Source organism: Carassius auratus, chromosome 6 (assembly GCF_003368295.1).
Source record: "Carassius auratus strain Wakin chromosome 6, ASM336829v1, whole genome shotgun sequence".
In the NCBI taxonomy this organism is placed as follows: domain Eukaryota; kingdom Metazoa; phylum Chordata; class Actinopteri; order Cypriniformes; family Cyprinidae; genus Carassius; species Carassius auratus.
The window spans coordinates 20,425,069-20,451,330 of NC_039248.1; the positions used below are offsets into that span (position 1 = coordinate 20,425,069).

At 34.6% G+C, this 26,262-nt stretch overlaps 1 protein-coding gene across 1 annotated transcript; it reads left to right on the top strand.

Moving 5' to 3' along the window:
- The first annotated feature begins 486 nt into the window (after window positions 1–486).
- On the top strand, window positions 487–25,711 carry LOC113100499 (vasoactive intestinal polypeptide receptor 1-like). The gene is made up of 13 exons (XM_026265209.1): window positions 487–903; window positions 5,388–5,496; window positions 13,364–13,471; window positions 18,409–18,509; window positions 20,110–20,207; window positions 20,314–20,446; window positions 21,070–21,223; window positions 22,090–22,150; window positions 22,293–22,362; window positions 22,670–22,761; window positions 23,019–23,148; window positions 23,446–23,487; window positions 23,849–25,711. Exons 1-13 carry the CDS (start codon window positions 820–822, stop codon window positions 24,029–24,031), a joined length of 1,365 nt encoding a protein of 454 aa, XP_026120994.1. The 5' UTR covers window positions 487–819; the 3' UTR covers window positions 24,032–25,711.
- Window positions 25,712–26,262: the final 551 nt, after the last annotated feature.

Below are 26,262 nucleotides of genomic sequence, written 5' to 3' on the forward strand. Positions count from 1 at the left end.
TTAAGATAAAACGTTTCTCAATAGTTAAAATGCGTTTTCTAATTCTTTTAATAAAATTTCTAGACACCTATACATAAGGGGACAGCACAGGAATAAGTTATTACTGGTTCCTAGTGATTGTTAAAAAAAACAACAACAACAAAGGCCTACATTAACATTGACATCATTCTCTCATTTTCCTTAATCTTTCATATAAAGTTACAAAGTTCTCAAAATTGTTAACGTTTAGGTTGTGTATGTGATCGATGTAGCATGTTTAGCTTCGATAGCCTAAATTAGTAAATGGCAAAATTAAACATATTTAATAATATGAACAATAATATTTTACTCCAATTACCTAATTGTATTTCAGGAGTTCGTGCATTTACGTAACCGAAAGCCTCCTCCCGTTCTCATTCTCTCTCTTTTTTTTTTTTTTTTTTTCTCTCACCCAAAACAGTTTTTATAAGGGTTTGACAGGAAATCAGAGTTTATCGAATGAGTGAAGTCACCGTCATTTCATGCGTGAAGGGGAGGCGGACCGTGCCTTCATTTCTCCACGCGCGCCACTCTTATCTTCTGCCCAGTGTGTGCTGGGAACTCATAACGGCAGGTTGTTGGCGGTCTGTGATGAGGAAAAGACGCGTGATTCAATTACAAATATTACGAGCTCCATAAGACATTATGTAGGATTGAGCATATGTGCCAAACGGCAGCAAGCAGTATGGTTGGAGACATCGAGACTTCTGGAAAATATCCAGAGATCTAACAGAGGCTCCTGTGCCATCTGGTTAGACACTAACAAACTTCATTCGTTCCTGTTATACCGGAGTCTTAATTATGTTTCTCTTCAGAACTTGGTCAACTGTAAGACTGGTCGCCGTTTTACTGAGTTTGGGGATTCACCAGAGCAGCTGGAAGGCAGTAAGTTATCAGTGTGTGATCCTATGCTCTTAACAAAATATTTGAATATGTAATTGATGCGCTTTATATACCAATTAGTTTTGTGCAGTTCCATTTTAATTAAAACTATTGATAGTCTTTGCAAATTGATCATATGTATTGTAGCCAGTGGTTTCTGCTGTTGTCCCTGATATACAATCTTGTTAGGCTAGTTGTATAACACATTTATGGATTTTTTTGTATTAATTTTTTTCCTATTTAACTTTATTGTAGGTTAAAATACATATTCACATATTGGGTGTAATGTTACAGCATAATTAGGCCACATTATCACTGTTTCTGTTTTTTTTTGTAACAAATTCATTTTTAAATGTACAAATATAAATAATATGAAATTATAAGAATATGTAATTAGTCATGCTGAAATAATGAACAAATAATGAAATAAAACAACAAATACTGTTTTAAATTGGGTATAGCATGACAAAACATAGGATTAAGTTTAAGTTGACTTTCCTAAAGTATTTCATGGCAGTAATTAACGTTTCCCTCCAGCTTCATGCGATGTTTTCTTGAGAGAGATTTACATATCTCTTTTAAAAGGCATCGCAATGCACCACTGACTTAGAAAATGTATAGTGTATGCTGTTTGAGTGGCATATCGTAGAAGTTAAAAGCGTTCGTAATAGCATTGCCTCTAGATTTAGATGAGATGTCCTTGAGAGAGAATAAATATACATATTATGTATATAATATAATAGGAATGCTCAAAAGATACATTTATTTTAAAAGGCATCATACTAAGCTAATGATGTAGATGAAGTATAATCCATGCTATATGATTGCCCGTGTATTCTCTAGGGATCAGTCCAGTGCTATATTTAATGCGCTGTATCTGCTATATTTAATGTGCTGATGTGTCACAGATGTTGAGTGGATCAGTACTGACCTGAGATCCTGTCCTCCTTTTAATGATGTTTTGATGACCATTTCCAGTACAGCAACACTGTCATCTTTTAACCCGAATGGCAAAATTAGGTTCATGTCATGAAAGTTAAGCGTGCAATCCATGTGAATAATTGGCCTTCAAAAACAAACTCTTTCCAGGTTTACTTAACTTTTGTGTTACGCAAAGGTGGATCATCATTCCAATTTCTGAGGATCACAGGCCTCACAAGAAGAGCACAAATCAATATTGTAATTAAATGTAGTTGTTGTTTGGTGCTCCCTCTAATGATATGGCTTTCCTTTCCTGAGTGGAGGTTCATTTCCTATAATAATGATTCCATGTGTTCATGAGCCTCTTCCTCAGGGCCACTGGATGCTATCTGACTAATAACAAGATTCTTATCGGTCAGTTATTTTTCTTCTTTATTTGCCCTCTTATATTCGATATTTCTGATCAGGTCACCAGTGCAGAGGTTAGAGTTATTCTAGACAACAGCAGGTCTATTTAGTTATCTGTTTGAGATAGTTAGATATGTGGCCATAAAGGGATTTTTAGCTCACTGCTCTATCATTTTTGGGCCATTGATACATTTTATGGTGCAAATTTGTGGGCAGACATATGTATGTGGCCTTGAACACCCATTATCAGCAGATGTGCCGTAATTGGTTTTGCTGAGATAGGAGACTTGACCTTTTTGGGGACTTTTAGAGACACATGGGAGCAGTCTTGTTTAATTGAAACCAATTGGTTTATTGGTCAGGTGTGTCACCAGTGCTGGTAGGATACAACTGGTTTGTTTGTTTTTTCTCTGCTCTTTCTTTTCTCTCTCAACCATTTTGATTGTGATTTTATGTTCTGCGGCTCAAATGAAATTTGTTGGAGTGATGCATCAAGGTATTTTCTTGTCACTTTTCCCTTCACAATTTCTCTATGTCCAAGTTTAGCTTTGGCCTTTGCTTGAGGAAATACCAGGGAGAATTGTATTATCTTCTGGTTGGGTTTAATATGCTGAGTACATGCAATGTAAGCATAAGAAAAGAGGTTATTATGCATACAGTGGGGTACCATTTTTTTAATAACCACAGCAGTTTTCTTGCCAAATTTTTCCCACACAAATCTCCATCAATCTTTTGAATATTCACACTTTTTATGTATACTCACACACACAAATGCAAACTTGAAAACACGATGTGCATCTGCTTTTCATGCTTTTGATTTTTTCTTTTATACAAATATTTAACTGCAGATTTATACATATACATACTTATACACATTCAGTAATGCTGTGCGCATACTGCATTGCGAGAATAACCAAGCCATATGAAAGCTTTGTAAAAGTTACTGTTTTTCGAAAAAAGGTTCCTATATTTCATTACGTACAAATCTCATTCACACCCAAAACCTGGCACCAGGTTTGATGTTATTAATGTCAGATTCCAACTGAGGCCAACTGTGACACTTTGATAAGTTCAAATTTACTTTAAAGCTGCAGTCGGTAACTTTTGACGCTCTAGCGGTTAATAAACAGAACTGCTTGCGTCTTGCGGAAGAACATTGTAGCCGGAGCTACTTCTCTCTGATTATGTCTATGAAGAATCACAAAGGTACTGGGTTACTCCGCTGCGGTACCCCCGAAGCAATCTAAAATAGTCAGAATATAAACACTTATTATAGATGTACCCTAATGATTCAGGACAGGCTAAAAACACGGTTTGGAAAATGGATTCATGGTGTACTCGCTTATTATATACATTTTGTAAATCTTGAACACAAAAAAAAGTTATGGACCGCAGCTCTGATTGGTTGTTTCTTACCGGGAGCAGATGAATTTCTGCAAATGGCAATAGGAGGAGCCAGAGGAGCTTGATTTTTTTCACAGATTATCTATCTCATATTCTACTGTCAGGACATAATGACAGGTTTCACAAATACATTTTTACAAAAGTGACCTACTTCAGCTTTAAGTGTGCCTTCTAATGACTTATACAATACTTATTCTTAAAGCATTATTGTAGTAATTAATGACAATGTATGTTAATCTAAATTTAACTTTGAAAAACCTATATAATTGGTGAAAATATTACCATGGCAGTGTTTTGGTGGTGCTCAGATAGAAGTCATGGGTTTTGGTCATGTGGCTCCATTCAAATTGTCAATCAATAACTTTCTTTAAAACATAGTGGGTTAACAGCGGCTTGTTATTTTCTGCTTTATAAGATGGGTGTTTTTTGCTAGGTATTTGAAATCAGTTGTCCACCCTGATGACTCCGATTCAGTTTGAGATGTGTGAGACATGTTTGTGAGACATTCTTTAACTTTGTTGTACAAATGCACTGCATCTAACCCTGGGAAAACTTCCCTAACTCATCCACATCCTCTCCTCTCGTATCTCACCTGCCAGCAGACAACAGAGGTCACCGAAACCAACAGTGCAACCATCTGTTCTGGTTTTGAATTTGGAGAGAACACAAGCACTAGCAAGATCTCGCAGGCAAATAGACAAACAAACGTGCAGACTTTTTCTAAACACATTCAGACTGACTGCATCAACGTGTGTCCCAACAACAACATCCATTTCTGCCTATTAGCTCAATGAAGGGAACATAAACACGACTTCTCCACTGGATGAATAATAGTCAACATAGTTGGAACGTTTATCCTTGATTTCCATGCTGACGTCATACTATTGATTCGATTTACACGTAGAGGATGATTGATATGACACACAGCCCCCTGAGGCATCCCTCTAGAATAAATACAACAAATTCACTTTTTTCTAGTATTGTTATGATTCACCACTCACTCTGTTTTCGTTTGGAGATACGTAGGTCTGTTTCAGGAACTTCTGAATCCGTTGCTAGTGCTCGTTCCACCGTAACCTCAGGCTTAATCGGATCATTAGCATTCACCCACCTCTGATTCTCTCTCATTCCTCTCAGGAATAAGTGGGCGGCCATTACAGGTCTTTTTATGCAGCAAACAGGTGAAACAGGAGCAACTCTTCCTTTTTTTGTTGTCAATGAGACAGCACCCACACATTTTGTTACACGTTCATTCTCTCTTTATTTCTCTGTCTATCTGTAATACATTTAATTATAGTAAATGATGGCAAGAGAGGCTCAAATTGGTTCAATGGCTGCTTCGGAGATAATGAGATTTTTTCAGAGTAATTTTGCTGTGTGGCTGGGGTTTATTGACAAGATGTTTCTAAGGGTCAGTTTGATAAATATTTAGATCCTTTATATAGACATGCAATGTATTTCAAATCTGTTAACCGCAAAATATAAAAAGTATTCTGCACCCTTTTGTCTTTTTCGATACCCATGTGATCTTTCTTTGGTGGAACACAAATGGAGTAAAATGAATGCAAATAATATTTGAAATGTTAGTATTTTTCCTGATTGTCAATTTGACTTAATGGCAAGTTACTGAAATTGTGAAACTGCTCTTTTACCAGCTTCCTCTAATGGGCTCAGCATGTTTATGCCGTTTTTTTTAATATGTACTGCAGTTTGTAGTTTAATTTGCCTCACACATTTTTTTTAATCATCATCAGGTGGAAACGATTCATTCAGCATGTGATGTGGTGGCTGAGCATATGAAGGCTCGAAAGAAATGCATTCAGACTCAAAGAAAAGAGGCCCGCAACAGCAGCAATATCACTGGTGAGCTCATCTGAACTATTATAATCCTTATTATTTTACATCTCTTTATGTCCTTAATGTCTGTCCATTTGCTGATTGGTAATAGGAAATTTTTTTGAGATGGGCATGATTTTTTGAGAGATTCGCGATGAACATGATTCTCAGACTGAGAGTGTTACTGATTGACTGGTGAGCTGAAAACTAGGTTTACAATTTTGAGCATTACACTTTCCTATATAGGCCAGGTCAGGCAAGGTAAATAAAGGATGCAATCATGTGTAGAGATTTAGGAGATTAAAGGCAGTTATTCAAACAGAATGGCTGCTGATGAAGGGTGAGGGTCATTAGAAAGAATCAATACAACTCCTTGCACTGTGCTTTCATTGTCAGTGATCAAAGGGTAATTAATCATATTTTAGGCATGATTCTGTTCACTAAGGTTTTAAGATGCATTAAACGTAATATTTGTAGACAGAGGTTTACTGCTTTTCAGGGATATTGATTTTTTTTTTTGGTCTTTTCATAACAGCCTAGTTGACTTCAGAAATAATCTGTAAAGCTATTTATGTTGTCTTTAAAAAAAAGTATATATATATATATATATATATATATATATATATATATATATATATATATATATATATATATATATATATATATATATATATATATATATATATATATATATATATATATTTCTGATTTAAGTAAACCCTTCCAGTTATTCCAGTATGTGTTTTTTACTTTTGTTGGTTTACATTTATATTCGACAAAACCGAAATAAAATATAATGTTAGGCATATTAAATACAATAATAATAATAAAAAAAAGTTAGACAAACTACAGATACAGTAGATCACAGAAAGAGACCATATCCTTGAAGACTCCAGAGTAGTGTATTGTTTTCCATGAAATCCTTGGTGACCGCTGTACCACCCTTAGTTAGCTAATGAAATTATTTCCATAAACAGGTTTGGACACCCAAATGCTCTCAACACACATCACAGCAGCAGGAAAGATAAAGCACATGAATATTCACTCCTGTTTAATATTCAGATTTGTTTATTAAATATACTCTCTAAACACATTGGACACAGCCTTCTTTTATATGTAAATGAAACTCTTTTGAGCTTAGCTTCCTTCAAACTCTGGAAGGATTTGAGAATGACAGTAACTTATTGCACTAAACCCTTATGGATCCTCATATTAGCTGCAATTGTGTATACTTTGAGTAGAATTCCATCATCATTAGTCACGGTTGGCATTTCAACTATATTTAGCAGAGTTTAAACTCATACAAGGGATTGTGAATTACACTGAAAATCAATGCTCCTGTATAGAGAATGTCTTTGCAGTAATTTTCATTACCACAAAATGTCCATAAAGTGGATCTGTCTTTATAATGCAGCAAAATTATGTTTGAAAACTCTCAACTGTGCATCTTCCAGTTTCCCAGGAGACTGTATTTGGCAGAGTACTGTAAGTAGTGACTCAAGCACTGTCTCATACCTGCAAATAAAAGTGTACAAATAAGAAAGCAGCCTCTGTGGGAATGACACATATTGATGAGACAATTTCATTTCATAATTTAAGTAGTGGAGCAAACATCATTTAAAAAATAAAAAATGCAAAACCTAATGAGTTTCCTAAGATTATCTGCAGTCAATAAGATGAAATGTTGCTGATAAAAACTAATTTATAATAATTTATAATAACTGAGCACAAAATCGGTATATTAGAATCATTTCTCAAGGATTTTGTGAAACTGAAGACTGGAGCAATGGCCTTGCCATCACATTTTAAATTGTAATAAATTGTAAGTGTATTTTATGTTGATGACCATTCAACATTGTGTATTCAATTTAAATAAATGATTAAAACAAATATATTTTTAAATATATTCAAATAAAAAAAAGTAATTTTAAACGTTAATAAATTGTAAGTGTATTTACTTTTGATGACCATTCAACGTTATTTAATTTTTTTTTTTAAAATTTTTTTTTATTAACATTGCTTTTTATAATATTTTTAAGAACCCAGTTTGTCTTTAGAGGACTCAGGACATACTCTTTGTGTCTTCTGCTAGACTGAGCACTTTCTTGTGTTACTCTCAGCCAATTAGCATTTTCATGACTCAATTTCCTTCAGCTTTAGAGTAATTTGTCACATTTATGCCTCAGGTTATTGTATCAAAGCAAGCTGACTGGAAAACTAATCCATGATTAAGATAAATTAGAATTTTTCCAGGTATTAGGCCTCCCTGGGATGATATGCTGGTATAAGTGTATTGTTTCCATCTTTGTAGATCAATGGCGAGTGTGGTTCAGTCATACTGAAATGTTTTGAGAAGTCAGAATTACAGAATCAGTGCAGGTGGAAGTGCTGCCCCTGACTTCCTAATTGAAACCCACGTTTCTCTGCATGTTGCTCTGCATAGACTTTAATGAACACTGATCTTATGGAGGGGAGGAGGGCAGGCGCCATGTCCCTCTTTTGATGTATTACAGAGCGTCCTGGGTTTGACACCAACTTAAAGAGGAAAGAGGCAGGGCAGGACTCAGTGGCCACTTCTTAACGGTCAGCCAATCAGGTGGGCGTTCAGTACAACATATTCTCCTTGTCTATGGAGAATAATAGGATATATAAAAAATAGAAAGTTATACCATGAAAATATTAAGAAACTGATTAAGAGAAAACCTATTTGGAGAGGAAAAGAAAATAGGAAAGTTCAGTTCAGGTGACTGTAATATAATTATATATTACATATGTCCTCATTTGTGTGGACCTTTCTGCCTCTCAAAAGCAAGGGCTAAGCTTTTTAAGGAATAAACAATAACCAGTGACCTCCATTCTACTATTTATAACATGCCAGGATCTACAGGAAGTGATAGAAGAGCCCCTCTGTGAATTTACAATTAAATTATATTCATTCAACTACTCCCAGAAAAAAAAGATTGGATGGTTTTACATCTTGCCCTCACACACCATATTACACACAATGTATCTCTTGCCTATCATCATTGCATATTTGAACCCTTTCCAGCAGTGACTGTATGATTTTGAGATACATCTTTTCAAACTGAGGACATTTGAGGGACTCAAACACAACTATTTAAAAAGATTCAAACATTCACTGATGCTCCAGAAGGAAACAAGATGCATTAAGAGCTGGGGGGTGAAAACTTTTGGAATTTGAAGATCAAGGTAAATTGTACTTAATTTGTGTACCGGGAAACATAAAAGTATCTTCTGTTGCTTACGAAGGGCAGAACTAAACGGAAAAAAATTATATTTCAACAAAATAAGACAAATTTGGCCATCTTCATCATGTTCAAAAGTTTTCACCCCCCAGCTCTTAATGCATCTTGTTTCCTTCTGGAGCATCAGTGAATGTTTGAATCTTTTTAAATGGTTGTGTTTGAGTCCCTCAATTGTCCTTAGGGTGAAAGGATGTATCTCAAAATCATAAATGGCACTGCTGGAAAGGGTTCAAATATGCAAAGATGCTGGAAAACTGAAGAATCTGCAGGACCTTAAAGATTTTTCTGAAGAACGCTGGTCAGTTTAACTGTTCAGAACAAACAATGGGCCCATTGCACAACCATCACAAAACAGAAAGACAGTCGAGGATCATCAGGTGACCACACAGAGTATTAAGAACCAAGGGTTCCCAAACTTTTGAATGGGGTTATTTTAATAATTTCAGCTTTTTTTTTGTCTTGTGGACTAAATGTTAATATCTTTTATGTACAATATCTTACTCAGGACAGTACTAAATAAAATATAACATGCATTTAGTATGATCTCTCTTATTTTTTGAAAATCACTCATATTTTCACAGATTCTGCATAGGGTGCCCAAACTTTCGATCCCCACTGTATTTCTATAGCACATTTCATACACAATGGTAATTCGAAGTGCTTTACATAAAAGAGAAGAATAAAAAAATCACAACAATAAACAAGGAATTTAAAAACTTTGAAAATTATTTAAAATTGATTTGAAATGTTTGAAATGAATTTAAAACAGCTAAGAATATAAATTGATTATACATAAAATATAGTGCAATCAGTTCGGACATTGCACAGTGCTCATTCAATAAATTCAAAGCTAAAACAGATTAGTTTTAAGTCTGCATTTAAATGTGACACACATCTGCACATCTGACAGCACAGAGAGGATTTTGGTGAAGTACACCACTGAGAACTCAATGCCATAATCAGTTTCAGTGTATTTGTATGGAGCAATTTTGTGCCATATTTAAACAAACAACACAATATTACTCAAATGAGCCTAAATGGTATTTCAAAAATAAATACAAACCATTCAACAAATTGCATGTAACCTTTGAACAAATACCAAATCTTGTGCATTCAAATGCATACCTGTCTGTTATGATTGTGAGTTGGCTTTTTATGAGATCTCTTGGCTCAATTTTCTCACATGCGCCCAGGCAGATGCAAGTTGCAGTTGAGTTACTTCCATCTAACAATGACTTTGAAAAAAAGAAGTTCTTATAAATAAATAAATAAATAAGCATATACATAAACCAAAATAGGAAATAAAACAGTTATGGAATAAGAATGTGTCATATTCTGTGTCTTCAACTCCTGAAACATTGGTGTCTCATATTTTAAATATGTATATGTGTGAAAATAGTCAATGTAACTCCCTTTATAATCATTAACATTTTCATAAGTAACTGTAATTGAATTATATTTTTTTCTCAGTAACTGTAACAGAATACAGTTACATTTATTTTGCAATTAAATTACGCTTTTTAGTTACATAGTTACTGCCCAACACTGGTCAGGTCTGAAGATAAAGGATAAAGGACTGGATTTTTCAAGTGTTGTAATGGAAATGGAAGATGAGGGATGAAAGTGACTAGCTAAATAAATCCCCTAGCTTTGCGCCATCTACTGTTTTGGAAGAGGAAGTTACTCAACTGCATTTGTGAGAAAATCTTCCTGGGCACGTGTAAGAAAATCGAGACGAGAGATCTCATAAAAGCCAACTGTCTCACAATCGTAATAGACATGTATGCATTTGTATGCACTAGATTTGGTATTTGTTCAAAGGTTACATGCAATTTGTTGGATGGTTTGTATTTATTTGTGAAATATCATTTAGGCTCATTTATTTAGATTTGTAAAACACAATATTACTCAACTGCGTTTTCGCTCAAATTGACCTTTGTTTGAACATTGTTTTCTGTTTGTTTGCGAGTCGAGTTTTCCTTTACAAAACAGATCAAGTTTGTTTGCAAAATGCTGGATTTGTTTGTTTAATTAAGGCACAACGTTTGGTCCATAAATTTGGTTGAATTATGTGTCAAATTATGTTGATTCACAGTTCTGCTACACATCTAAGATTGATTCAGTTCCATTAAAGAGCCAGTAAGATGAAAATTCTAAGCTTCCTATCACTGTTTATAAGTCCTGTACATTAGGTTTAAATCCATCCAAGATTAAAAAACATTGTCATTTTGTCAAAATATAATTTTAAAATTACCTCAATTCTCAGAGATCCCCAAACGGTTCGCGCGAAGCTGTTCAAAAGATTCAGTTTCCTTAAACCCCACCTTTCGGTAGCATACTGTGTTCTGATTGGTCAACTGACATAGTTTTGATTGGTTGTTCCACACACAACTTCATGGTAAACAATGCGTTAGCATCTTTTTGGGGTGAATTATGTCTTATTCCTCTCACCGCGAAGTAAACAGTAAAATAAAAAACTTGAACAGTCTCGCTGCTTTTTCTTCTGTGTGGGTGTATTCAAGCCGCATGCTTCAGTTTGAATCTGAATAGCGCGTTCAGCGGTATTGTGGTAAAAATGAATTTTAGTCATTGGTTCTTCTGATCTTCATTCTTTGGCAGTGAAAATAAAACAAACTTGCCTTTACAATTAAAAACACACTGTCTCCTCGACATGATGCTATCACACCAACCAGAGCGTCTGTGTGGGGGGGTGGGGCAGGTCAGAGTTCCGTTTCTCCCAAGACGGTAGGCGGAGATTATTATGCAAAGTGTTCTAGTGACATACATAGAGATGGGCAAAAGATTTGAAATCTATAACGACTCGTTTCAGCGATTCAGAGTCAACTCCTTACTTTAGAAGCCAATAACTTTATAAATCGTGTACTTTTTGGTTTAATTACTTTGCACATTGTTTACACTGATGGACAGCTACATCACACACTGTAATACAGGTATTTTTTGATTTCCCATCTGTGTGGCTCTTTAATGCCATTAATGAATCCAATCCATGACTGTTAGGGCTGCAGATATACAGTCTAGATACGTAGAACCTTCTGCAACAGCAGAAACATAATTAAAGACTTTTTTTTTAATCTTCTAATACTTAAACAATCATTTTACAACTGTACTCAAAAAGTCTATAAGTGTCATGTTCATATTTCATGAATTGCATTTAATAAAATTCTGCTTGTCCTGTCAGAGACAACACAGGCAGTCAGATGGCCTGGCCATAAAAAATAAATGCATAGCTTTTTTCTTTCCAGTAGTGCTTTGATAAATGCATAGCTTTTTTCTTTCCAGTAGTGCTTTGATAATACTTACATTAATGAGGGGGCATCAGGCCTTCAAAGTCTTTCTTGTTTCTGTGGGGAACAACCCAGGCTTCCATAAATGTCTGTGCATTCCAGAGAATTACACACTTGTTCTCATATACTTTTACAAAGGCTGCATCCATATAGTATTATTGAATAAGTAATTGCTTCCACAAAAAAAGTGTATGTTCTATACAACATAAATGTGTGCAGTGTGAATGTAATCTGCACATACTGTATTCACTATATTGTGATTGTCACATGACCAGACCTACCATATGGTGTTATAAAGTAGGTGAGTATGATAATATATGATAATATTTCATATGCAGAACAGACTTAATTGAATTCTGAAGTATCTGTACCATTAGAATGATTTTGAAAGGTTAAAAAAATGAGAGTGGTTTTAAATCTGAAAATGGTTTCAAAACCTGAAGCAGAATTTTTATATGATGCATTATTGTGGAACTGCTAGAAGTGAGCAACAGTTTTTCAGTGAGTATGAATCTATTCTCCAATTAAATACCTATTTAGTTTGTCAGTGTTTAGATATGAGCATTTGGCCTATTTCAGTATTATTAATACACTATTACTGAATGTATTAATATTTACTTTTTTCCCTTTATATTTTAATTTGTTTTGATAAGTTTATGTGTTTTTGTTCAGTTTTGGTTTTAAAAGAAATGTAAGGCCTGAATGCACTGTAAGTCTCTTTGGATAACAGCGTCTGCTAAATGTAAATATTTTAGTTATTAAACAGAATTTCAGTTGGTTGCCATTGCAACATTTCTTATTTATTTATTCATTGTTTTCTTTGATACAATTTTTATATTTCTTTTATTTGAAAAAGTGGAAATCATTTTTATAGTTTTAGTTAACAATAACAACAGTGTATGTGTATAATACACTGAAGATATATATCTGCGAGCAGTGGAATTAAGATCGCTTGCTTAGATTTGGCAGTCATATTTATGTAGTCATGACCAAATATGATCCCTGTGGCTCTCATTATGCTCAGAATCTTCTTCGATCATCCAGCTTCGGTTTCCACAGTTCTCTTATATTCCTCAGACAGATTCTCACCCGTGAAGAGTGGAGATGCCTAGCTTATCTAAACCTTTTTATCAATTCTATGTGCGAGTGTGTCTATGCCCTTTATCATTTTCCTTTTCCATCTTAATGTCCATCATCTGCTTTTCATCTGCACCATCTGTCTGTCTGTCTGTCTGTCTGGTTAATAGTGAGAACTAGACCTTAAAATAAAGTATGACCGATGTATCTGTTTTTTAGTTAGTTATTTGTTTTTGTGTATCTCAGGATGTCGTACCGAGTGGGATGATTTTTGGTGCTGGTACAGGGCAGAGGTCGGACAGGTTGTCAACGTCTCCTGTTACGAAGCATCTCAGTTCTTCAAAGTTAATCATGGTAAGCTACTGCTATTCCATGCAGCTTTTTAAAACCCTATTTTTTTAATATTATTTTTGTTTTTTTTACTGTGGCTGCTATCAAATAGCAACGAAAATAAAGCTCATTTTTTAGACTGAATCTATCGGCTTAATAAAATGACATGGATTAGATAATTTAGTGGTTTCTCACAGTGATGGTCCAGGACCTTTTTGTCTGTCCAAACCAATACAGACAATATTATGAGTACCCCAAGAAGCTGTCATCATGTAGTTTTAAACCACTGCCAAATATCACACAAATTCATCTTTTACAGCACATTCCATTCCAGACGATACCCTTTGGTTGTTCTCTTGTGTACTCAGACACAGCGATTGGAGACGCAAAACTGCTTAACAGTTTTTTCTGATGCACCAACCCAGGGCAATAAAAGTGACAAGGCAAACACACACAGAGAAACATCATGAGTGCTCTGTAAATTCACAGCTAGAGCTCTGAATATCTGGATATAATAAACTGTTAATAGTTGCTAAGGGACACTGAGAGTATTTGTTTTCACAAGTTGAGTAAATATTACAGTTATTCTTCAATGTGTTTCTAACATGTGCGCTTGCAAATTGTACTCATGATGGACTTTAAGTGTTGTCTACAGAAAATTGGTAGCAGATTTTACAGAGTACTGTATGTTACATGTCAGAGGTCCTAATCTATCACAAGATGACAGTTTTAAGCAGTTTTACCATCTTGAATGCGAAACTGCCGTAAAGCTTGATATAGTCACCACTCTTTTAGATAAGGGATGGGTTATTTTTCTTTATGAGGAGCAGGATTTGAGGCCAATGAAATTTGAGATCAGAGGACAATTTTGCATTTTTAACTTTATTGTGTTGCATTAGGACACACTGAGAAAAGTGAAACGGCTGTGGCATTTATTTGAAGTGCATTTTTAGATTTGTCTAATGGAAAAATCACTTCAGTTTTGTCCACTCCCCATAGAAAAAATTACAAGGAACTTGACAGCAGAAAATATTGTGTGTTTTTATTCATTTTCCTGGAGTTTATTTTGTTTTGGTACATTAAGTTGTAAAAAATTAAACAATAAACAAACTAACCTACATTAAGTAACACTTTAGCTAATGTCTGGAGAAAATACTGTAGGTATGGTACACTGAAACAATGGGAAAACAGGGATTGTCTGATTTACTCAAATTTTATTGTTTGTGATTTTACTAAATTTTGTTTCTTAACTTTATTTACTTTCAATGAATAATAATTATCTATGTGCGGTCAAAAAAAATTGGCTTTAACAAATAAATTTTTTTTTTTTCAGTGCACCATAGGAAATAGGAGATACACATAAGTTACACACATTGGCATTGAAAAACATTTAAAAATCATGAACCCAGCACATCTGCTCCAGGGCTTTTGAGAAATCAATACAAAGGTTATGGAGGCTAAGAAAAATCAACACACTCATGACACAACTGCTATCTGTATCATGCTGTTCTTCCGTCCCCCCACACACCTCTATGAATGCGTAAGTACACAATGGACCTGGAGATATCTACATCGCTCCGTTCCAAATCTTGCTGAAAATGTGCCAAGGAAATAATAAAAATATAAAAAATCAAAGCAGGTTAAAGTAGGCATTATAGCGGTGGCTGTTAGCGCTGGTTGTTCCATCTCTTCAATCCCCTTAGGCCAATGCCTGACATCTCCAGCACAGAAAGCATCAGCGGTCAGGTCCTCACTACTCTGTCTTCCCCAACTGTGGCTTCAGGGAGATAGACTTAGAGTAGATGATGAACTCTGCTTTATAATAATGCTAGAAACAGCGGGTGGAAAGAACTCCCATTGGCAAGCTAGCACTGAACCACCCACTTAGCAGGCCTTCAAAATGGCCAAGATAAGTGTAGGTGAGGAGACAGAAGGTTATAGGTTAGCCGTGATATCAAGCCTTAAAGTGTTAACTAAGGCATAGTCCAAATTATGTGTACTATGCAAATACATTCAAAAGTATGAGTTTATTTTTAGGTGAGTTTTTCTATCATTTCTCACCATACCTTTTTCTTTTTTCTTGCTTAATATTTTTAAGAGTTTATTTCATCAAAATAAGAGAAATGTCTTACAGGACAGATGATGTTTATCATATTAGTATTATATTTTTAATTTAGGATTATTAGAAGCATAGTGTAATGTAGCTGACAGGAAGATCCAACAAACATGCATCTGAACTAAAACCTAGATTTAAGACAAATAATTAAAAATAACAAGAACGGCTTAACATTTTCAATACATGACTATAGGAAATGTGGCAAACATGAGGGCTTGAATATAAAACTATGGGGTAATTACATGACATACACAACAAATGTCAAAACATGAAACATGGCTTAAAAAGTAGTAAAAGACATGACTAGATATACTTGAACTGAAAACACACACATATATTATTAGGGCTGGGATAAACGATTATTTTTTAAACAATTAATCTAGCAATTATTTTTCCGATGCATCGATTAATCTAACGATTAATTTTTTCAGACCGATTCGATTTTGATTATCTCCCCAATAATTGACTACTAACAATTTATACATGTTAATTTACATATCTGAATGAAAAAACATGAATTCCTTAACATTGCAATATGTTTATTGCTCTTAAAATTACAAAATAAAAGACTGACTAAGAATGCATTACTTTGCACTTGTATAGAGATAGCATTCAATAAAACCTTGAAGCCTTGAAAACACATAGCTTACTGAACACATAGGGCCTAGCTTACTGGAAAAAAGTTCTTCTTTCAGATGAAAATAACAACAACTTGATGTCTAGCATTCAATAAAAAAGGTCACCCAAAATACTTGTTTAGAGCAATTGAAAGAATTCAGTAACCAATGTAAACTTGAGGGCTTTAAGCTAATACAGAGAGTGCTTTTGCAAAAAAAAAAAAAAAATCTCCGAATGCTCCACGTGAAACTTTGGCGTTCCGCCCTTTTTCTATCGTGTCTAATGATTTTGGTTAATATGCACGAGGGAAAGAGAGGGAGAGAGAGAGAGAGAGAGAGAGCAAGACAGCGCTGGTGTAGTTTGAAGACTGTGAGTGCACGAGCGCACGTGAAACTTTGGTGTTTCGCCCTTTTTCTATCGTGTTTAATGATTTTGATTAATATGCACAAGGGAGAGAGAGAGCAAGAAGTGCTCGTGTTGTTTGAAGACTGTGAGTGCGCGCGCAGCCGGGGCTCTCTCTCGTACGCGCCCTGTCAGGCCCAGCAGTCATTCTATTCTACATCACTCACCAATCAAATAAGGCTTTGACAGCCGCCAAAAGAAAAAATTCAATGCAGAAAAAAAACCTGGATTGGTTATATAATGTTGGACAGAATGTTGATCCGACCATCGCGTATATTCAGCGCACATAAGGTAAACGTTTTGCAGACGTTTTTTAGAGAAATAAAAACAGGTCGATGAATCAATGCGCATATTTTGCGTCTACGTATTTTTTGCGTCGATGTCATCGATGATCTCGACGCGTTGTCCCAGCCCTACATAGTATACTTCATTCCTCCCTCTTGAGCGTCCTTATGTAGTTTTCCTAAATTTTGAGTAGAAATAAATGTGCATATATATATATATATATATATATATATATATATATATATATATATATTAAAAAGACAGTATAATTACAATCCATAATTATGCCCCAACTGGATGCAACAAATGCCTCGTTTGTAATGGGTTTTATTGGTTTTGTCTCGTCGCACTGGGACACGGCATCACAGTATGGTGAGGGGCGTACCATTTCCGTCAGACGCTTGAGGCATTTAGCCAATCACAAAACACTGGATTATATGGCCACCTCACTTTTCAGAACGATGAGCTTTGTAAAAATGTACGCATTTCAGAAAAAGTTGGGCATGTTATTTTAGCAACGTCATATGACCCCTTTAAGAGATTTGGTCAAAGAGAGTGTTGTTTTTCAGGGCTGTGGTTCAGGTAGACAGCAGCATAACTTTCAATGATATGTTGCTTTTTTAAGAACAATATATAAGGAAATATTCAGTAACATCTTGTTTTGTTTAAAACAATACTGCAAGGTAGTTTGTGTATTCTCCTTCTGAAACAGAACAGCATAAACTGCATTTCTGAGCAACACACACAGTAGTGGTTTTGTTCCTAAATGAATCAATATTTGTTGAGTGAATGATCTGATGACTTCCAAAAAAAAAAAAATGTTTTATTACATTGCTGATTAAATCAATGTTTCGATCTTGTTTTTTTTTTCTTCTTTTTTTCAAAGAAAACCTCCATAGATCGTCTTTCAAAGAAAGAAAAAAAAAACACATTTCAGATTCCTCAGACTAACAATTTCAGACTCCTATTGCAATTCCACATACTCTTTATAAGTCTATCTATTATATTATAACCATAGACTGGGGCTCATTTTACAATAAAAAATCTCATTATACTGTGACCTGCAGGACATACAGTAAGTCCTATGCTAGATAATGCATACAAACTGTGTATAAACCTAATTGGTTTGATCCATCTGACCTCTATCCACATACGGTATCTAAATATCATGCAATGCAACAAAAGATACAAGCGGACTAATAAAAAACATAATCCCTTTACTGTCAAATTGTAATAAGAAGGACCTGTGGTTTACTGTAGCAGAGACAGTGTCATCCTTAGTAATTAAGATTTAAAGTTATTGAGCTTATCCAGTAGCTTCATAGATCATTTTACAATGTGGTATAAAATCTAGAACAAATTAAACATCTGCCTAATTTTTGTGACTAATTAAAGGGAAAAAGTACTAGATGTATCTGTTACAGGCAATGTAATGAGCAGCTGTTGCGGTCTGGTGTTTTACAAGTTTCTCTTTACCAATTGATGTATCAAAATACAACTTTGCATGCTGATCATTGTGTCTAACATTATTTTAATGCAGGTTTCATAATTAGGAATTGCACCAACAGTGGCTGGACAAAAATCTACCCATCCTATGAGAATGCTTGTGAGATTGCGCAGGACATGGCATCAGAAACCGAGGTGAAAATTTTATTACAAGCAATATTGTAAATATCCTTAGAGAATCTTATGGCATAGTAACTGTATATGCCAAGTTCTGTCATGAAACTAATGATATGCACTGCATTCCACTACTTGGCACAAGCTGATTGTTTCATGTTTCATACGCAGCCAATGAGCTTGCTCGTCTACATTTAAAAGGCTGGTTAGCGTTAACTAGAGCAGTTTGCGGCAAGCTTTCAGAGTTCCTCTGAAATCCTTCTCCTTCCCCAGCTCCACCTGTAAAGATCTGCTATGTGTTATTATATATGCTACTTGTGCAGCAGCAGTACTGTGTATCTTAAATACTCACAGCCCTGTATCTGTGTATGTATTGGCAGTAGGAACTAGCAAGTTCCTGTACTTGCTTTGCAGCAGCAGTAGCAATAATCATTTTACAACAACAGCCATAACCTACAAAAGCAGCAATTCAACAGAAGCAATCCTGACCAGCTCCCCTCACCTTAAATCTGCCTTCCTGTGTTTTTTTGCCTCTTATTTGTGTAAAGTTGAGCATTTTTCTACTTTCTAAACACAGCCCAGAGGGACTTTGCACTTTTGCTTTCTTTGCTCCGCTGTCAGGCCCAAAGTCTGCCACAAACGTTTACGGTCAAGCTCATCTGTTTTGTCATCTTTTTTGCACTTGTTCATTTTCTTTGAAAACATCTCTTAATGTTTTCTTCTCTAGGTTAAGACCACTTTGCATTTGTTGATGGGAGCAAATTGTATGCACATTACCAATAAAAAATAGCTTACTCACTTCAAAGTAAAAAACCTTTCCTCTACCTACCTTCTTTTTTATTCATATAGTAATGAGAATAGAGACAGTACTTTGAATGAAAAATTAGAGATGATATGATAATGTTCAGTACCCACACGCAAACAAGCAGTCCAAGGTTAACAGATGAGCGTGTTCCTAATGTGAAGCCAATTACCGGTAGTTGAATCAGTCATACAAGAGCATAATACTCTCTCCTGAGTGCTAAATTTAATCTCTGCCACTTAAACTCTATTTTCATAATGACTTTCACCTGTGCCTGCATCAGGGGAAGTAGCAATGGTTATATATGCACCTAAAATGTAGTTAATTCCATATGCTGAAATCCCAGAATAAAATGACCTGCTTTTAAAATCAGCTAAAGTATGTCCAAAAATCTGCATTCATAGGGATCTCTCAATCGTGTGTTTGTAATTTGCATTTTTTTTTTACATTGTACTCAGTCATTCCCTGCCTACAGCATCCAGCAAGCTATGTGGATAAAAGTTTAATTATTTTGAAGAATGTAATATATGGACTTCTTTGTGTCCTAGTTTTTTAACGTACGATTATTGCATCAAGTCAAAGCACCTTTATGCAACAACAAGCAAAATACATTTCTGTGTGAATTGTTCACAAAATCAAATTGGCACATTTTGTGTTTGTCTGTAAAGAATAAACCTCAAGGACAACAAAAAGTGTTGAAGTGCACAAATCAGAATGAAAAGACTTGTCATGTCATTGTAAAATCTCTTGATAAAAGACTGATAATTCTCTGGAAATAATTCTGTAATATTTTCTTTTATGTTTGTCCCTGTGTTCTAGACATCATATTATTCCACTTTCAGGCAGGTGTACACTGCTGGTTACGCTACCTCTCTGATTTCCCTCATCTCTGCCATCTTTGTGTTTACAGCCTTCAGGTACAATGAGAATCCTCACATAGCTCATGCAACCAAACACATTTTAAGAGGTCTGTGACAATTTGTTTATATAATTTGTCAATCCCTGTTATTCTGCCCAAAACAGGAAGTTCCACTGCACAAGAAATTACATTCACATCAATCTCTTTGCCTCCTTCATCTTGCGAGCCAGTGCCATCTTCATCAAAGATGCAGTTCTCTTTGCTGATCAGAATCAGGACCACTGCTTCATGTCAACAGTGAGGCTCACCAGCTGTCACAGACTCGTGCAGAATTTGGTTTTTATAGACGTCATTCAATAAACTAATGCTCACTATTCAACATGTCAGAGCTCATGTTCTCAATCAGCCTTGTGGTCAGTAAACATATTAGGTCACAGTGTATGACACTGCAGGATCTATCTGATACAGTAAAGAAATTTCTAAGCTTCACGCCAGTTTCTGTCAGCATAGTGACACTAGCTTCACATTTTCTGCATCCACTTTTCCGCTCCTCTCAGTATCAGTCGATTCATCAGTGCCTTAAAGGCACACTTTTCAAGATCTGCCTCCGCTAGAATTCAAACACCTGCTTTGAAGTACAAAAAACACTTCTTACATAGCTAACACTCTTCTTCCCACTTCTCTGTGATGGTATTTGTGCTGTTTCTTATCAGCACTACTTAATTTATCCACCCTAAAATTATACTGTTGAAACGTCTAAGTACTGCAACAATATCATACTTTTATTTGTAATGCATAGGTCTTAGAATTTGCTACATGCTGTGGCAATTTCCACTAAGATAGTATGTGTACTTCTATATCTTCTTTTGTGCAGAACAATTATAGCACTAATACTGGATTCTTAATATTTTCCTCTTCAGACCTCTTGCAAGGCAGCAGTAGCTTTCTTCCAGTTCAGTATCCTGGCTAACTACTTCTGGCTGCTGGTGGAGGGGATGTATCTACAGACTCTTCTAGCTCTAACTTTTGTCTCACAAAAGAAGTATTTCTGGTGGTACATACTTATTGGCTGGGGTAAGCATGGGTACTATAGAAGATGCTGAGAACATTCTGTTCTATAATAATAGGATGAAATATTACTAATTTGTTGTACAGTTATCGTCCAAAGGTTGTTTTGTTTTTTTACATGTAAAACAGTATATTGCATTTTTTTCTACATAAAAAAACTGAGAAGTGTAGTGTAGTATATGATAGTGTGGCCTTATTCTGTATTGTGTACCATTGGTGACACCTGTAGGCATGAGTTGGAAAATAGAAAAAAATGTATCCCAGTATTACCCTGTTGAAAAGTAAATATACTAAAATGTATTTGAAATACATTTATTTCATTCAAAGTACACATACATTTACATATTTATGTGCTTAATAAAATACCTCCAATTGTATTATTGGGATACAAAACTGATATACATTAAGTCTGCTAAATTGGAACTACTAATTATGTACTTTACTCTTAATACTTTAATTGTGAGGAAGTAGTGCTAAAGTCCAACTAAAGACATACTGAAGTAGATTAGATTGTGTTAGAGTGAAATATCTTGCATTTAAAGACTGGTATTATTCAAAGATTGTCAGTCCTCATCTACAGTGACATTAAAACATAGTTTAGGCTTAATATTAAGAATTGTGCATTGTGCACAAGTAATAATCCAAATTATGTTTCATTATAATTTTTATATAAGTAAGTCTTGAGTGATATGTCAGTAGATACAGTGTGTTAATAGATTTGAACTATACTTCGTATGAAATAATGTATTTAAAATATATGACTTTTTTACTTATGAAACCTAGGCCTATTCTTGATTTTGTGTCAGCATAGTAACACATTTTACAATTTGATGAAATTTAATTTAGTTAGTTCTGCTCTCTGTATCCTGTAGGTCTACCAACACTAATACTGATAATCTGGGTTCTAGCCAGGAATTTTTGGGATAACAGTGGGTAAGTCCAGATTGTTTTAAACCCTTTAAGATATTGGGTGATACTTTGATATGTAGTGAAAAATACTGAAAAATAAATTTTCACTGTTTGTGAAGGTGCAGTTACTGGTTTTCTCATAAATAATCATATGCTTATGTTGCAGGTGCTGGGATGACACCGATGTTGCTTACTTCTGGTGGATTATCAAAGGACCAATCACAGCATCTCTCCTGGTAAAGTACAGCAGATTTGATCAAATATATAAGACTACATCCTGAATATGATGAATAAAAAACATTGTGCTAAATATTTAAAGTATTATGAATTGTTCACGTGCCATGGTTGTGCAATATCAAAATGACATTTTCTAATATATGAAAGTAAAGTTAAAAAGTTGTCTAAAGACATTATGTAATGCTCTTAAATATGCTTTTCTTTTGCCATAGTAATTTTGATTGTTGCTTTCTGAATATATCCACAGTATGTTGATGTGTAGTGTTCAGTATTTGAGCTGTTTCCTTCATTTTTTTTTTTTTATAGATCAATTTCTTCATCTTCATAAATGTGATCCGGATTCTTGTGCAGAAGCTGAAGTCTCCAGCAATGGGTGACAGTGATACCAACCACTTCATGTAAGGATTATAGAGCACAGTCAAAACAAAGGCAGCAATTAATCAAAACATTTGATTCACAGAAAGTTGGCAAATACTTGTAGATCTTGTAGATAGGTCCTACTGAAGTAATGCGCTATTGCCATGTTGACATTTTAAAGTTGCAAGTTTGAACAGCATGAACAATTTTTTTTACTCCCACACACATTCCCTCGAAAATGTCCTTTCATTGTTTGATATTAATCTGAAGTAATGCTGAACTTCATGTATGCTTGTAGGAGACTGGCCAAGTCCACCCTTTTCCTGATCCCTCTGTTTGGCATGCACTACATGGTTTTTGCCTTCCTGCCAGAGAACACGGGAGAAAACGCTCGCCACTTTCTTGAACTTGGCCTGGGCCCCTTCCAGGTGTGTAAGCTCGGCATCTATGAAATTAACAGAATACTAATGCTTTTGACTTGTGGAATGGCCTGATGTACAATAGTTTGTGATATCACCATTTCTGTCATATGTATGGCAAATATGTAAATATACTATATTGAGTTAATGTAACATATATGTGTAATGTGTATATATAATATAAAATCTAATACCATTTATGTCAACTAATAGCTGCATATGTTTAACTCAGTTGAGCTGTAGCCTATTTAATTGTTAAAGCATCCTTACTGACTGACTGTTATACTGTGTTTCGTTGTATCTCAGGGTTTTGTTGTGGCTCTGTTATACTGTTTTCTCAATGGAGAGGTAAGCCACAAGTGTTTCCTAATAGTAATACATATACAAATGGTCAAAAGTGCAGAATAATTAAGAATTAAAAAAAAAAAAAAGATTTTTTAATGCTTCTGAGTCTGTTACAGTTACAGTTTATTAAGACCATGTGAAAATGAAGACTGGAGTAATCAGCTTAGCCATCACATAAATAAATTACATTTTTAAATGGATCCAAATAGTAGTTATTTTAAGTTGGTTTTACCCAACATTATGTAGCCCCGAAGAGCATAAAAAATTACAAAATCTGATCTGAACTTTTGACTGCTAGTGTATGTGTGAAGCAGCAAATCCATTCTGCTTTCAAAAATGCAGATGCACTTGTTTGTGTTTTTAGGTACAAGCAGAACTGAAAAAGAGACTGTGGAAGTGGCAGACACAAAATTATTTGAGATACAGTAAGAGAAGACGAACCCTCTTTACTGAGAGCAGCACAGTCACACAAATCTCAGTTTTGGAGAAGTCCAGCCCAAAGGAGCTGCCCTTAACTGAGTCCCACAACAGTGTGTCATCCATTTGAAATCTTTACAGTTCGTCTCATACCCCGTTTCTCTTCCCCTCTTTCTCCATCTTGAAACCTCTTAACTGGTCCTTCAGTCAGATTCACTGTCCTCTTTAACCCCGATTGACTCACCTGCCTGTAATTTGTCAGTAATCCTGAAGATCTTGATTGCCTGGTTTAGTTGCGTTTCTTTAAAGTTGGAGTTAAAGGACACAAAGTCCAGTTTTGAAGAACCCTGCTCTAAAAGATTAAATTCATTGAAATTTTTCAAGTTCATGCAAATTCATGCAACGTTATAAAATGCTTACTAAAACAATTCAAAGATATTCTTTTTTTTCTACACATTACTGAAACAAGCTTTCAACTTGATGCTGATAAGAAATTACTCTGTATTTATTCATAATGCAAAAGCACAAATCATGTTGTTTAGTTTTATTTAAATTACATGCACTGTCTAATAAGAGACCAAACTAAAGGGACAGTTCACCCCTTTATCCCATAAAAAAAACATACAGCTTGCCTTCTTTAGCAAACATGATCATAAAACCAATTTCTCCACATTTGTCACTCCCTAGTATGGTCTGCTTGGCTTGAAAGTTGAGATTGCATAGATGTATAGATGCTGAACACACAGCTAATTGCCTTACAGTAAACATAGACCTCATTTTAGATTATCCACATACAATAGATGACAATTAAAGGTATTTTCATATTCATAAATGCATATACATAATCTCTTATTTTGTAAATTGTATTTCAAGGCAACATATTGCACAGTGCACTGGCCCTGTATGTATAAAGAAATATAACATTTCTATAGGGCATCCAAAGTATTTTTCTTAAATACTGGGTATTTTCAAAATATTTTATTCGTTATAAACCGTGTTTAAATGTTTCAATTAAATAAATCAATAGGCTTTATTGATAATGTAAAAGTTGTATTAGAAAATGCATGAAAACACAATCTGTCTTAGTGCAAAGAGTACTTACAAAGTAGATGCAAATGATAAAGATTAATCATATTCTTATGAGTATTTTGAGTAGTTCTGAGTATTATAATGAATAATACTGTTTTGAAAATGGCCTATTTAAGAATCCTTTTGCAGTGCACACATCTGGAGCACTAGACTGTAAAGTTTCTGGTTTGGTAGAAATATTATCTTGTTTTATTGTTGCTAAATGTGTTTGTAAAATATATGCTTGCTGTAGCCTATATATGACTATATGTACTATACTTGATGTACCATATTTGCCGAACATTTGTTATTTGTTGTTCTAATTTTAAATATAAATTCATAAATTATAAATTAATTCATATTAACAACATCTATTTTTTATGAATCATAATTTTAACATTGATTTGGAGGCACAGTATTGATATATTTTAATAGGTGAATAGAATCGCTCATGTGACTGACTCTGTCTGACTGAACTTCAAAAATAAGTGGATAGAATATGAATTTGGGGCTGTGAATTTGAAAGCATCCAGTTACAAAAGACTGTACTTTCTGACTTTTTTTTTTATGTTGTGTTGTGTATTTTTTTTTTCTCAGCTTGTGGATATATTACTCATTCAGATAACTTCTGTTGTCTTGATTGTGTAAGCGTTGTTGCTACATTCACCAACCTGCCTTAACGTATTCAGACGTGTATTAGCTTTGTTGAATGTTGAATGTATGGAGTAAATATTTTAATGATGTGCTTTGTGATGTATTATTATGGTATATATGTAAATGCCCCTACTCTTACGGTATTTTTCCACAAATTTGACATATTTATAAACGTACATAATTATCTGCAGTTTTACTGCCTTTGACATATTGTGTCCTTATACAAAAAGATTATTAAAAGAAAAGTTCAACGTCGTATTCACTTGTCAAAAACATTTAATGAGGTTTCAAAAAGTCTATAATGTGCAAAAACATTAACCATACATCCAACAAAAAATTATTTCACATCACAGTCAGTGACATATGCACAAAGAAAAACATAAAAAGCCAGTAACTCTCCACAAAAGCAAGTGTAGGTGCAGTAAACATCATCTAGAACATTTAAATGAATCTAGTCATTACAAGTCTGTCAAACCTCTGTATTATTAGTATTCTAAATCCTACATTCTTGTTTTGTGATATGTCAGTTGAAAATCCGAAACAAAGTTTCCACATGTAGTTTGCATGAGGTTACATTAAGTGTATCATACTCCATAAACAACAACAACAATGAATTTTCATATATTACATCTAAATCAA

Bases quoted from the DNA above. Each gene is read 5' to 3' on its own strand.
- LOC113100499 (XM_026265209.1), top strand. From the start codon at position 820: ATGTTTCTCTTCAGAACTTGGTCAACTGTAAGACTGGTCGCCGTTTTA. The intron at 20,447-21,069 runs GTGAGGCTCACC...TTTCCTCTTCAG, and splicing joins ACCACTGCTTCATGTCAACA to ACCTCTTGCAAGGCAGCAGT. The intron at 21,224-22,089 runs GTAAGCATGGGT...TGTATCCTGTAG, and splicing joins GTACATACTTATTGGCTGGG to GTCTACCAACACTAATACTG.